General features: G+C 61.1%; 1 protein-coding gene across 1 annotated transcript in view; it reads right to left on the bottom strand.

Annotated features, from left to right (window-relative positions):
- The window catches only part of MICAL3 (microtubule associated monooxygenase, calponin and LIM domain containing 3), a 76,486-nt gene that overhangs the window by 21,906 nt on the left and 41,314 nt on the right, over positions 1-13,266 (bottom strand). Inside the window, exons 24-30 of the mRNA XM_090258262.1 lie at positions 11,477-11,672; positions 8,332-8,582; positions 5,438-5,578; positions 4,382-4,444; positions 1,707-1,814; positions 980-1,126; positions 552-634 (exon numbers count right to left, since the gene is read on the bottom strand). Of these exons, the coding sequence (XP_090114388.1) occupies positions 552-634; positions 980-1,126; positions 1,707-1,814; positions 4,382-4,444; positions 5,438-5,578; positions 8,332-8,582; positions 11,477-11,672 (989 nt within the window). The remainder of the gene's footprint in view (positions 1-551; positions 635-979; positions 1,127-1,706; positions 1,815-4,381; positions 4,445-5,437; positions 5,579-8,331; positions 8,583-11,476; positions 11,673-13,266) is intronic.

Here is a 13,266-nt window from a genome sequence, read left to right as displayed (position 1 = left end):
GGTGTGCAGGACCGGGTCCCTCCAGCGCAATCCTCTCCCGCCCCTGCCATCAGAATCCCTGATGATGAACACAAGGGCCCGCACGGTATGCAGGTTACAGGCAGCTCCTTTCACAGCCTGCATTCCAAACCACCCCCCGGAAGCTCAGCGGTCCAGCTAGTCCCGCATGAATCCTCAGCCCCTGCCCTCCCCTAGCTGCCCACCTCACACACAAAATCACCAATGTCACCTTGCTTTTTAGGATCTCAAAGAGGAGACAAGGCAGACCCAGTCAGGAGGTCAGACTTCCCTCCCTGACCTTTCCTCCAGAAAGGATTTTCCAAAACTTGTTCCACGGGACATATTGCTACCACATGTGCACACAGTATTCTCCAATGTGTGGTTCACATTGGGGTATTTTTAATTTTAAAATTCATCCTTCACTTTAACAAAAAGTGAAGGAGACGTGCACCTGTCATGTTGAACCGATGATTCCACAAACACAGTGGCTTTACTTTAAACACATCCTCTCAGGGTACTCGCTCTGCTCCCCCGTGAGTCCCAACTCTTACCTCTGCCATGGGGCTGTGGACTCGGGAGAACAGAGCAGCTGGCGCCACAGGGGACTGGGTGGGACTGGAGCCTGGGGAGGGACCTGCGGAGCAGAGAGAGACAGAGCTGACGGGAGGAAGCCCCGCCCCCGCGGACGGCGCCTCTGTGGCCACCTCTGCGGTGGGTCAGGGCGCTTCCCCTGGCCACTGTGCTGTCAGATGTGCTGACTTTCTGTCACACGGATGGTCTGTGGCCAAAGGTCTGAGCTGCTCCTTCTACCCTGCGAGGGCCCCTAAAAACACCCAGAAAAGAGCTGGTACTGGAGCATGTGGGGCCCGTGCACAGGGCAGGGGCCATGATCTGAGGCTGCTGTGCAGGGTGCCCAGGGCCACCGTCCTCGGTGGCCTCAGCAGGGATCCTGGAGCGGCTTCTGTGGCAGCAGACTAACCTCTTCTGCAGGGCTGTGGAGAGGCGGGGGGCTGCTCCACCTCGTCTTCTGGGACCCTCAGCTCCAGCTCTGCTGCCGCCTCCACTGAGAGCCGCCTCCGCGCCTCGGTCTCGGCTTCCGAGGGGATGTCATCAGACCAGCGCTGATCTGGCAGGGGGAGAGGAGCGGGCAGGCTCAGAGGGGCCCTGCTCTGGGCAGGCTCCTGTTCCCAGTACAAAACAGGGGGCACTGCATTTGGATCTGCCCTGCGCCCCGTGAGGCCTGCCTGCTGGTCCGCGGGCCGCCTCTCACTTGCGTTCCTCTCCCAGGGCCCCTCTGCCCTGCGCCCCCACCACAGTGGAGCTCCCTCGCAGTCTTGCCTGGATAGCCCCTCTCACTTCTCTGGCCCAGCCGCTGCCCCTTGCTTCCCGACCAGTCAGAGCGTGACCCTAAAAACACCATCTCCTTGTATTGAGCTTGCAGGTGGCACCCTGGGGTCACACAGGCTCTGTGTGAAGCCCCAAATCAGCTGCCTCTCAACCACAACCAAACGGACACCGGCTGTGCTGATGGCGGCTGACGGGCCCAGTGGCCACAAACCAGGAGGCCTAGCGGCTGCTTCCCCTGGGCACCTGCGTCTGTGTTAAGGCGCAGTTTTTGTCTTCCCTGCGTTCAGAACACCCAGGCTTGTCCCGCAGTGGGGACCAGGGGGTCGCCCTGGGGGGGGGGCAGTCTGTGGTGCCCGTACCGTCCAGTTCAGCGCCAGTGTCCCCCGTGTCCCCATTCTCGGCGGCCGCCCCTCCCATCTCCGCCGGCTCCGAGTCCGCGTCCTCCAGGTTGCTCTCGTCCAAGGGGCCTGGGAAGCAGGAACAGCCAGGGGAGGAGAGGGAGGGAGACAGGCAGACCGCCCTTGAGGGGGGCCCTTCCTGACCCCCAAGACCAGCACGGCTCCTTGGGCAGGGCCACGTGGGCGGGGATGTGTGGCTCAGCCTGGCCACCTCCTTCCTCCAGACCGAGGGCAGGGGACGCGGCTCCTGCCCAGAAAGCCAGCGGCAGTCAGGCTCGCTGGCCCGGCCCTGTGACCGCGCCGACCCTGTGGTCACCTGACTCCTGTCCCTGAGAATGCTGGCCATGGCCACACGCTCAGCGTGGCGGCCGTCGTGTTCCCCATCAGCACCGCTGCCGTGGGAGGCGTGACCCACAAGGCCCCCCACCACGGGCAGAGGCGGCAGCTCCGTGGGGGGTGGTTTAGAGAACTGCTTTTCTCAGGCAGCACTGGGAGGGGTGAGGGGATGCGCCAAGTCCCTGTTCTGGACCCAGCCCTTCCGCGCTGCAAGGTGAAGCACACACTCACGCACCTCGTTTCTCCTGCGGGGGAACCAGCCTCTCAGACGCACACTCACTCCCTCCTAGCCACTCCCGACCTCTGCACGCTCAGAACTCGCACTGGCAGCACGGGAGACCCTGCTGCCCTCACACGGCTACTGAAGGCTGCCCTACACACGTGAGAGCCTCAGCACCGACGCCCCCGGGAGGGTGGGCGCAGGGCAGGCAGCTGCACCGACTCCTCACACGGCTGTGAGCTCGAGGGCAGCCCCTGAGGCCCAGGTCACTGTCTCCGCACAGGTCGGCCTGGGAACCGCAGCCCCGCACGGGAGGGGTGTGCAGAGCACAAGCGGTAGAAACCTGGGGGTGGCTGCGGAGGTCAGTGTGCCATGACAGTCAAGGAAGCGCCCACCTTTTGGGGGAGGGGAGGGAAGGGGCACTTGGGAGACACTGGTCTTGACCTAGATGGTAGTTACACGAGTTTTTGCCTTTGATCGTCCCTTAAGCTGTGCCCTTATCTTCCCACCCTTAAACACAGAGCATCCTGGGGTGACAGTGCAGGCTTGGGGGACATGATCTGGGCTGGCAGACGGAGATGTCAAGTCCCTCCTGAGACGGCAGAGTGCCCATGGGGCCGGCCACGCAGACGCGTGTCCCTACGACAATGGCGCCTGCTAGATAGATGCTGGGGGCAACTTAGGTGTTCCCACACCCCAGGGAGGGGGACACCTGTGCCCCTGACACCTGCACTGTCTGCATGCAGGTTAATTCCCGGCTGCGCTGCCCCTCCCCCAGGATCTCGCTCCTTCGCAGGCCCCTCAGCCTGTTGGGAACAGCACCAGGCCTGCCACTGGGGGCCACTGTGCCCAGGCAGCCACACCCCTGGGCATCGAGGGCAGCCCAGCCCTGCTGTGCTGAGCACAGGAAGGAAGCCGGAGGGCCGAGGCCCAGACTCACGAGACCCACCTGCTGCAGTCAGACTGTGTAGTTCTACAGCCCTGGGGTCACCCCGAGAAAACCATGCCCACACGTGTCCCACAGACAAGTGAGGGCATCAGGGCAGCCCCGGGGGCTGATAGGGTCGCAGCTCACGGGGCGGCCCTGGGTTAGATCCAGCTAAGATGCAAGCAGGGCCCTGGGAACTGCCACGCACTACAGACACTGGAAGTCGCGGCCACACTTAACTGCCAGCTAGAATGTCCTGGCACCTTGGCCTTGTCCCGCTGTCCTGGACCCAAGCTAACCAGCTGCACGAAGAGCGGACGGCTCTGGCTCAGCTCTCCTGTAGCGTGTGGGCAGCTACACCTGCCTCCTGCCGCCCGGGAGGACCACGGGCCTCCGTGAGATTTAACCCCACGCGTCCCAGGGTGCTGTGGGCACAGTGAGGCTCACCAGGTACGCCCACCCTCCCCGAGGGAATTGGGTGCTACAGAGGTGCCTGTGGGTGTCATATGGGTGGGGGTGGGGGCTTCACTGGCATTTAGGGGCAAAGGCCACGGTGTCAAACGTCCCACAGCAGAAAGAGCCGTCTGGCCCCAGGTGCCAGGAGCCCCTTGTTGAGAAACACTTTCCTCCCCAGAAAGTTTAGGACGGACAGCAGAGGTTTCTCAGCTACCTCTTGGCCCAACTACTCAGAGATGCCTGCACCTCCATCTGAAGACCCAGCTGACGCTGCCTGTCCCCCCGCTTTGAGCAGAGCAGCACCTGCTGTCCTCCGCAAGCGTCCCGTCCGTCCCCCGAGCACCAGCTGCCTCCTCCTCTGACACTGCAGTCGGCTTGTGGACGATTAACCAATCCCTGTACTTCCACACTCAGTTCTGCAGACTTTACCTTTCAGAGCTAAAAACGTTCCCTTGGCTCGGCCTCTCCCAACCCCGTTAATCAGAATAAGCGCTGGCCGCTGCCTCTGGCGTGTCCCTGCAGGCATGGGGAGCGTGTCCCGGCCATGCGGCCATGCGAGGGGCTGCCTTGGGAGGCGTGCGGTGCCCCGCCCCCGCCCCGGCATGCACAGCGGCAGGACGGGAGGTCAGTGTTAGGGATCAGCAGGGCTGCCGAGAGAGGTTACGGTGAGCAAAGAGGACAAACACCCCCGACTACCTCTGGACACCGTCTCCAGCCAGGCCTGCACAGCTGCGCGGCGTATGGAGGAAAGGTCAGGCACTGAATTTAAAACAGACATAAGTACAAAGTTACACAGGAATTAGAGTTCCCCGTGGGTAGAGTCGAGGTCGCCCCTGACGTCCGAAATGAAAAGAGCAGCGAGGTGGCGTTGGCACCAGGGCCTGTTGGCACCGACAGGGGTGAGTCCATTGGCGGCCTGTGTGTGGGGAGCTCAGGACATGGGAAGGAGAGAAACTCGGCAGGTCAGCGTCCAACCTGCCCCCTCCCGGCTGGCCGGGTCTCTCCTCCACTCCGCTGCTGCAAGAAGAGCTCACCGAGGTCGGTCCTGCCTGCGGGTGAAGACTCGGGGCTGGGAGGAGCCAACCAGATGACCTTGTGAAAGGCTATTTCATGAACGCAGAGACCACCCCCTCATGTATTCAGAGACTCGCAGTTCCTATTGGAACCAAACGGAAATTGAAATTAAGTGAGTGAGACATGGAGGCGGGAAGATGGTGAATTACGCAGTACCTGCTCGCTAGTCCTTCAAGGAACCCAGAGTTAAGTTCCTCTTTGTTCTACTGCGGAGCACAGACCGTCCTGCCTACAACCTGGAGCTGGAAGTTTTGCTACACAGAGGCCTCCTTGATGTCAATTTCTCCTTAAAATGTCCTTTCCATTCACACTAGGCTTCCCAGGCCCGGTCCTGCTGATGCACACGCACACCCAGGCACACTCCACGAGCAAGGGCCAGTCTTTCTCCCCAGCAGAGAAAGAGCAGCGTGACTCCTAAGACAGGGGAAGGAAAGAAAACTCTTCGTCCCCCAAGACCAACTTCATTTCGCACGTTTGCATTGGTGGAGAAAGAGCTCATGACCTCTGAACCCACAGAGAACTTGCTGTTTCCTCGGACAAAAGCCCAGGGCAGGGTCAGGATTAACATGAAGAAAACAGTGCAGCCCTTACATCTGACCAAACAGGTGGTTTTGGCCCCAATAGCAAAGCCCCCTGCAGCAAGCAGAAGGCCCCGGGTGCTGGGTCCGAAGCTGTTACCTCGAGAAGTGGAGGGCGCGGAGCTGGGCGCCGTGCGCGCCTCCTCCTCCTTTGCACGGACATGCGCCCAGTGCACGTCCGCCTGGATCTCCAAGGGCTCGGCCAGGTTCAGGGCCTGCAGCAGCCTCTGGCTCCCGGCTGCTGCACCCAGCTCACGGCAAGGGAGCAAGGAAGGAAGCGGGGAAGGGAGCGATGATGGGGAGGAGGAAGAAGGTGAACAGTTGAGGGAGGGAGGAAGGAAACACCACAGGAAAGGAAACAGAGAGAAAAGTTACCTCATTTGCCAGACCGAATCAGAAAGGGGGGGAAATGGAGACTACGCAGTAGGTCACACACACGCAGCTCCCGCTTGTTTAGCGTGATGTCATTTCAAATTTCATACTTGCTGGGAACCTGCACGAGGGGACGTGGCCACTGCGCCCACAGCCTCCTTCCGGATGCTTCTCCCACACTGGCTGCACTCAGGGACCCGAGGCCAAGTTCAGAAAGAGCACCTTACTAACCCTGGCTGCGCAGGCGGCCCTGGAGGGCGCAAGTGCAGGCCGTCATCCGCACCCCAGCACACCCCATCCCCACTCCTTCCACAAGTCACCCAGCCGGGTGCCGCCTGCCTGCTTCTCTCTGGGATCTGAGTCAAGTGACAAGAGCGAGGTGGGACGGGACAGGGTCCTTCTGCCAAGAACCAGCCAACTCACACCCGACAGAAATTCACTTTGCTAGTACTTCAGGTTTTACCTTCTGTAGTTAGACCCACCCAGAAAGCCTCAAGCCGCAGGTGGGTGCACGGCAGGGCTGCAGCTCTGGGGAGAAGGCGGAGTGAGGGACGCCTGGCTGCGGAGAAGCAGAGCTCCATCCTGTAAATATTTGGCACTTTGTGGGATGACGACCCTTCTCTGCTTTTTCTGAGGCGAAAACCCTTTTTCCTTACGTTCCACTTGGTGCCACTGAAGACCTGGGCTCCCCATGAAATGTGGGCTCAGCGGAGGCCTCTGCAGGCGACTCCGGCTGCCAGAGCTCAAGGGGTCTGCACAGAGTCCGTGCTGGGCCAGGCCGCACAGTGGGGTGAAGAAAAGGGGCAGCAGCAGCCCGCGGGAGGGGCACAGGGAGCAAGGCTGGCTTGTCAGGCACCTGCTTGGGGACCCCGCACTTCCTAGCAGCAGCTGCTCTCCGTGATCTGGCTGCACAGCCTGCTCTGGCTTCACCTGTGCGAAGCCCACCTGCTCACTTACAGACAACAGGAAATGTGACCCGGCAGGAAGTGCAGCAAGGCCGCCCAGCGTGGGCACGGGCGCTGCGCCGCGCCAGTTGCGGACCTGCAATCGCTACAGACCCAGGGCTTTTCTGAGGCCACCGGGTCGTTGTGCTGCTGGGTGAGGCTGAATCACAGCAAAGCCCCCAAACAGGCTGGACGTCTGAGGACTGAGGAAGACGAGTCAAAGAGAAACACGTGGGGACCTTTCCCGCTTCCCTCGACAAAGGGAGAACTCACGTCTCCTCCCTGCTTCCCGGTGGGAAGCGGGGCATCTGCCTGCCTGCACCTCTGCCTTCCCAATGGAGAGCTGGGGGTGGGGGGCTGCCCTGCCCGAACGTCTGCTTCAGGTGCTCCTTTGTGCAAGACCGCCCCGAGGGCGGGGCGAGGGCTGGGCAGGCGCGGGCCCTGACGCCACTCTGCCCCAGGAAACAGATGTTTCCACTTGCGCCCTGCTCTGGGAGGCAGAGTCAGAGCGGCTGCTGGGGAGCCTGGTGGAAGGCGGGCAGGAGGCTGAGTGGGGGCCTTGACACGCACCCGAGTCCGCCCCCTAGGACGGAGCCCGGAGCACGGAGCCCCCGGAGCCCGGCCTGGCTCTGCCCCAGCGGCAGCTCTCCTCTTCTCCACTAGGGGCATCAGAGAGCCGCAAACGCAGCGAGAGGAAGCCCACGTGGGAGGAAACAGAAGAGGAACAAACTGTCTCCAGCAGCCAGGCAGTATCGCCCTACAAGTCACTGTGTACCCAGGTATCCCCTGGGCCGGGGCAGGCACACCGGCCGTGTCAGCAGAATTAAGGTTGTCTGCGTTTTTCGAAACAGTACTCTGTGCCTGGACCGCACTCGGCCCTCACTGTGCCGGAGAGACCAGACCCTAGGGTGGGCAGGGCGGCCGAGCCGGAAGTGCCAGCTCCTCATGCCCAGGCCGTCCCGACTGACCACGGCTCGGATGGCTGGAGGCCCAGGTCCTCCTCCTCCACCCCCGAGAGAGCGGGCTCCAGCCACTGCGCATCAGACCCCTGTGCAGCCAGGAGAGCAAAGAAGGACCCTGTCTCTTGCACGGGTGAGAAAAGGAGGCCCGGCCAGCTCGTCCTCAGTCACTCAAGCACACACAGGGACAGACACAGGGACAGAGTTGAGACAGCTTCATCCAAAGCAAGAGAATGTTCCAGAGCCAACCAGACCGACTCAACGCTGGCGCTGGTGCGCCTCCCTAGACAAACGCGAGCACCTGTCTCGGCTGAGCATGCCCAGTGGGTGGCCTGCCGCCCAGCCCCCCTCAGTGACAGCGATTCTGAATGCACAAACATGAGTCCACCTTTGCCGCCCACAGTACGAGGGCTGGGTGTTGGGATCCTCTAGAAAGCTAAATTCCCTTTATTAAAATGAATTCCATTTGCTGAAACGGAAGGGAAAAATGGAAACTGAGCAGGAGAGACGCAAGCGGACCCTGATTTGGCCTCTGCCTTCCCACCTCAACTCAGAGCAAGCACAGGGGACATGTTGCACACCTCTGCTGCCTGGGTCCACGGCCAGAGGCGGGAAGGAGCAAGAGGCTGATGCTGCCGCAGATACGCTCACGCTCCAGGCGGGAACAGGCTGCCACCGGGGTGGGTGGGGCTGGGTGGGGGAGGGGGTGGTAGTCTCACCTTCACTGGACTCTGCATCGTAGTCCTCCTCGTCCTCCTCCTCCTCCTCATCCTCCTCGTGCTCCTCCTCCTCCTCCTCCTCCTCGTCCCCAGGCTCGAGGCTCTTGGAGGCACCCAGCTCCTCTTCACTCTTCCCTTTGAGAAGTGCATGGATTCTCACAGCTTCCTTCCAGGGGACACCGCCCAGGTCTGAGGGAGGCAGCGGGGGCTCCTCCTCTTCCTCCTCCTCCTCCATCTCAGACTCAGAGCTGCTGAGGGAAGAACCCAGGACCACGTGAGGGGAGATGAGACCGCAGAGGGGACCCCCTTGGAGGGCTAGCCTGCTGCCCTGCCCGGGTGAGACAGGTGGGGAGTGGACAGAAGGCAAAATGGCAGAGACACGTGCGAGCTGCAGACACCACACGACCACGTGAGGCCCTGGGCCCACTCTGATGTGAACTCCTGACCCCAGGGGTCGAGAATGGAGAGTGAGTCTCCTTCCGCTGTGAGCTGCTGTCTGGACTCAGGCAGCGGGAGGAAGGAGGAGCCATTGAGAGGCGTGAACGGTGTCTTGTCTGCACACTAGCAGGCAGTCGTGATGCGGGTGCCGGGGGTGGCACTTGGGGTCACGTGAGCCTGATCCCCACCGTGGGCCTTGCGCGAGGTCCTGCGTGCACAGACAGGCCGTGAGGTGGTACAGCACTGAGCAGAGGCTGAGGGGACAGGGCGGAAGCCCTGGCCCAGGTCATGGCTCCTGACAAGCGGCTGTGTGCCACCCCGTCCTGTGCACCCACACAGCAGCCCCGACTCACGCCTGTCCCACCTTCCAGGGAGTTGTGAGCCCTTCCTGCAAACTACCGAGCCCAGGGTGGCCTGCGGCCGAGTGAGGCCTGTCCTGGGGGCCACACGCAACCTCGGCTGTGCAGGAGGCTGGGTCCTCCAGGCCAGGGCGGCTCTGCTGCTGCTCACCAGCTGTGTGACCCCAGGCTGACTGACCCCAGGCTGACCATGAACCCAGCTGACTGACCCTGGGCAGACTGAGCACGCTCTGCGAGAGGCGCAGGCCGGCTGCGGAGGCCAGGGGCCTGGCTGTTGTCGTCCTGCCTTGGTCCGCCCTGGGCCCCCAGCCGTTCCTTCACCTGTTCACTCGATACCCGTTTCCAAGCGCCTTGTACAGCTCAGCCACGGACACCGGAACGCGGAGGCCAGCTCCTGACTGTAAGCAGCGCAGTCTGGGGAACCCTACGCCAGTCACTCATTCATTCATGCATTCACCCAGCTCAAATGTCCTGCAAGTCTTCTGCTCGTCACGCACTTCCTGGATGGTGCCAGAACACAAGGAGGCACGGGGACCCTTATTCTCAAGGGGACATCAGATCGAAACACGCTGTCTGGGACGCAGGGCTGGCGGGAGGCCACTGAAAGTGAGTAAGCGTGCGCATCTAGAGCACAGACAGAAAGGCTGGCACCTGGACTTTGACCATTTTTCTGTATTGACTTAGGAAGTACTTTTCCCTCATTTTCATTTGTTTACTTCTCATCAATAAACAACAATGTGCAACCCCATGACCGTCCTTCGACATCTTTCAAACTCAACCTGAGGCTATGAGGGCCTCCTATGCTCGTCTGGAGTCCTGAGTACGCTGAGCAGCAGGATGGGATGCACTGCAGTTTGGGGGGGTGGGCAGTGGGGAGCATGGGGTGCTGCCCTGTCCCCTACACTCACAGGGTAGCTGTGCGATGCCCAGTGCGAGCAGGAAGCCCCATAGGGGCTGCATCTACAACAGCTTGGGACCCGAGGAACAGCAAGCGAGGTGCATAGCATGGAACAGGGCGGAAAGGCCAACCCTCGCCTCTTCGCACAGGCCACGGGCTCTCAGGCCACTGCTGAGGGCTGTGCATGTCCACCTGGAAATGGAGGCAGGCATGCTGGCTGCCCGCTAGTGAAGGACAGACGCTGCCCGAGCCGCTGTCCTGGACGTCATGCCCACAGGACCTCGCAGACGCCTCGGGGTCTAACCAGGCCTGACGCCGGCCCCTTCGGCTTCTTCCCACTCTTGCCTGCTTGTGGGCGATTGCTGGACTGGCCTCTGCAGAGGCTGCAGGGAGGAAGCTGAGGGGTACCCTGCCCACCCGGGGTGGCAGCCTGGGACGTTAAGTGGGGGAATCACAGCAGAGCAGAGGGCCACGCGGACCACCAGCTGCTCTGCCCTGAGAAAGGACGAGGGGCCCCTGGGAGCGACAAGGACCAGAGAGCCCAGATGTCCAGAGCGGCTCCTGCCACAGCTGAGCCCTGTGTGCCTGGAACCGTCTTTGTTCCAAGTGACTGATGGACCAGCCTGGGCAAGGCCACGTCAGGACCACCCCTCAGGGCCAAGGCAGGCCCCGCCATGAATGAGGCAGGCCACTGCATGGGAGTCTATGCCAAGTTCCTGGGGGGTCTTCAAGGGAAACTGAAGAATCGTGGCTTTCCGTCTGTGAGTCCGCCGTCCCTGCCCCAGGGCCCAGTGCTAAGCCTCTTCCCTACACCATATTTGCGAACAATAACTGTAGGGCAGCACCTGCTACCTTTTCAATAAAGAGCGAGGTGTTCAGGCTGCAGTAGGTGCTCGGTAAACACTGACCCTGAACACAGTCCCGTGCACAAGGACCCGCACTGGCTGACGGGGCGAAGGACAGGGGAGGAGGGACAACTGGGTGGGAGGGAAGCAGAACGGATCCTGACCCCAGAAAACTTAAGCCTGAAGCTCAGTCAGCCCTCGGCCCTTGTCTCAGTCCCCCTCGCAGGTGACCAGGGGAGGGAGGGAGACGGGGGTGCTCTGTCAGCTGCCCATGGCGCGCCCAGGAGCCGAGCACGAGCAGACTGCCAAGAGGCCATGTGGGCTCAGTTCTAGACGATGCAATGAAGCGCGCATTGTGACCAGGTGAGTCCTGAACTTTTCCTGGGGAGAGGGCCTTGTCTTAAATTTGGGAGAAAGGCAACATCTGTGAAGCATAAGGGAGCAAAGCGCAGTGAAGCGAGGTGAGCCTCAGAGCAGGGGGGTGCACGGTGCCCCCCACACCACAGCGTGGCGGCCGCAGTGGCCACACTGCCCTCCCCAGGCCGGGCGGCGCACTTATCCCGGGAAGCACAGGGGCCGGCGCACAGCCTCGCCCTGCCGCTCACCTGCTGGCTGCGTCCTCCTCCAGGCCCTTGTCCAGCACGCTGCTCAGGTTGTGCTCGGCCTGTGTCTCCTCGGGCACCTCCTGCAGCTCCGTGGCCGGCTGCACAGATGGGCGGCAGTTCTCCAGCTCGATCCGCTCAGGGGTGCCCCGCAGCCTCTTGGCCAGGCTGGGCTCCTCTAGGCCATTCACACTTGAACCTGCAAGACAAGCAGAGCAGCAGAGTTCTGTGACAGACTGTGGGTGCTGAGCCTGTGCTGGGGGGTAAGGAAGGGGGACAGGAGGGAGGGGCACCCCCAGAAGGCACATCTGAGCTGCTGCTCGTTTCAGTGAAAGGGGGGACAGCCCCCTATGAAGGCCAGGGAGCCGGAGAGGAGGCGGAAAGTCAACAAGGCTGCAGATGTGACGGCGGCCAGAACAGGACTTGGTGTGACAGCAGCAGAACTGGGCTGCGCAGGAGCAGCGACAAGCCACGGGTCAGCCCACGGGCAGGGCTGCTCGCCCCCGCACAGGAGGGGAGGGAGCCTTGGGGGAACCTCGAGGAGATTCGGCAGGGCCCCACGGGCTCTCACACTGCTTTTATCCTGAAGGAGGAGTCCTTCCGGTGGCCCCACCCTGGACCCAGGATCTAACTGCGGCTCCTGCACGGCAGCGGCTCCTTGCTGACCGCCCCCACGGTGCACGTCTGTCTGCTCAGGATCAGAGTCCCTGTAAACACTGTTCAACAGTGACACCACGTGGTGACGGTGACACTGACCCTCCCGTGGCACTTGGTCGCAGGGACACAGCCAGGCTACCACCGCCTTCCGGTGACATGCTGTTTCCAGACCCTTCCACGTGCCAGTCCCAGCACCGCTGGTGAGCTCCGCCTGAGCCAGTCACCACACCAGGGTCACAGAACGGTGACTTCTCACATCCTCACACTCCTTCTCCACTATTGCCCTTGCATAAAGAAATTTCCCATTTCTTTTGGGTTTTTGAGTGCCATTACAGACCTATGTCTGAAAATCTTAAATGTCGTACTTGACTGACATCTCTCCTTCGTCTCCTTCGATCTGCAACAGCAACACCATCACCATTTTTCTGAAGTACCTTATTCTTGTCTTGGCCGGTTCAATTCCTGGTCAGCACCTACTTCCTAGGTTGCAGGTTCGCACCCTGGTTGGGGGCATTCAGGAAATAGCCCAGGCATGTTTCTTTCTCTCCCTCTCCCCCTTCCCTTTTCTCTAAAAATCAATGAACATGTCCTTGAATGAGAATAAAAAATAATTCACTTATTCTTTAATGTGTCCACTGTAATATGATGTAGCCTACAGGTGTAGGTCCAGACAAACCCAGGCTACATACCCAACTCCATCAGGGCGGGCTGGAGGGTCCTAGAAGTTAAGTAAGAGCCAAGAGCCTGTGTCCTGGTGTATAAATGAGGACAGTGCCCAGCCCTCAGGGTGGTTACGGACATGGAACGAGATTACACCCGCGTATACGAACATGTCTGTCCACATGCGCCCTGTACCCGCCCCGACCGGGGATTGAACCTGCAACCTTCTGGGGTATGGGATGACGCTCCAACCAACTGACCCACCCGGCCAGGCCCTAGCTGCCTGTTTTAACTTGTTAGTTCACGGACGTGCCTTACGCACCAGAAGAGCCTACACAGGTAATGGTAAATAACCTATCAAATGAACCCAATTGTGGGGCTGGTGTCTGACAACCTGAGGTGGACAGAGGGCAACGGCCACATGAGGGACACCCAGACCTGCCCTTCCCTCCTGCCTGTGGCGCGTCTATCGTGCC

Source organism: Furipterus horrens, unplaced genomic scaffold (genome assembly GCF_987537825.1).
Source record: "Furipterus horrens unplaced genomic scaffold, mFurHor1.1.pri manual_scaffold_12, whole genome shotgun sequence".
In the NCBI taxonomy this organism is placed as follows: Eukaryota; Metazoa; Chordata; class Mammalia; order Chiroptera; family Furipteridae; genus Furipterus; species Furipterus horrens.
Note: the sequence above shows the minus strand (reverse complement) of the source record. Positions and strands in the feature narration are given on the sequence as shown.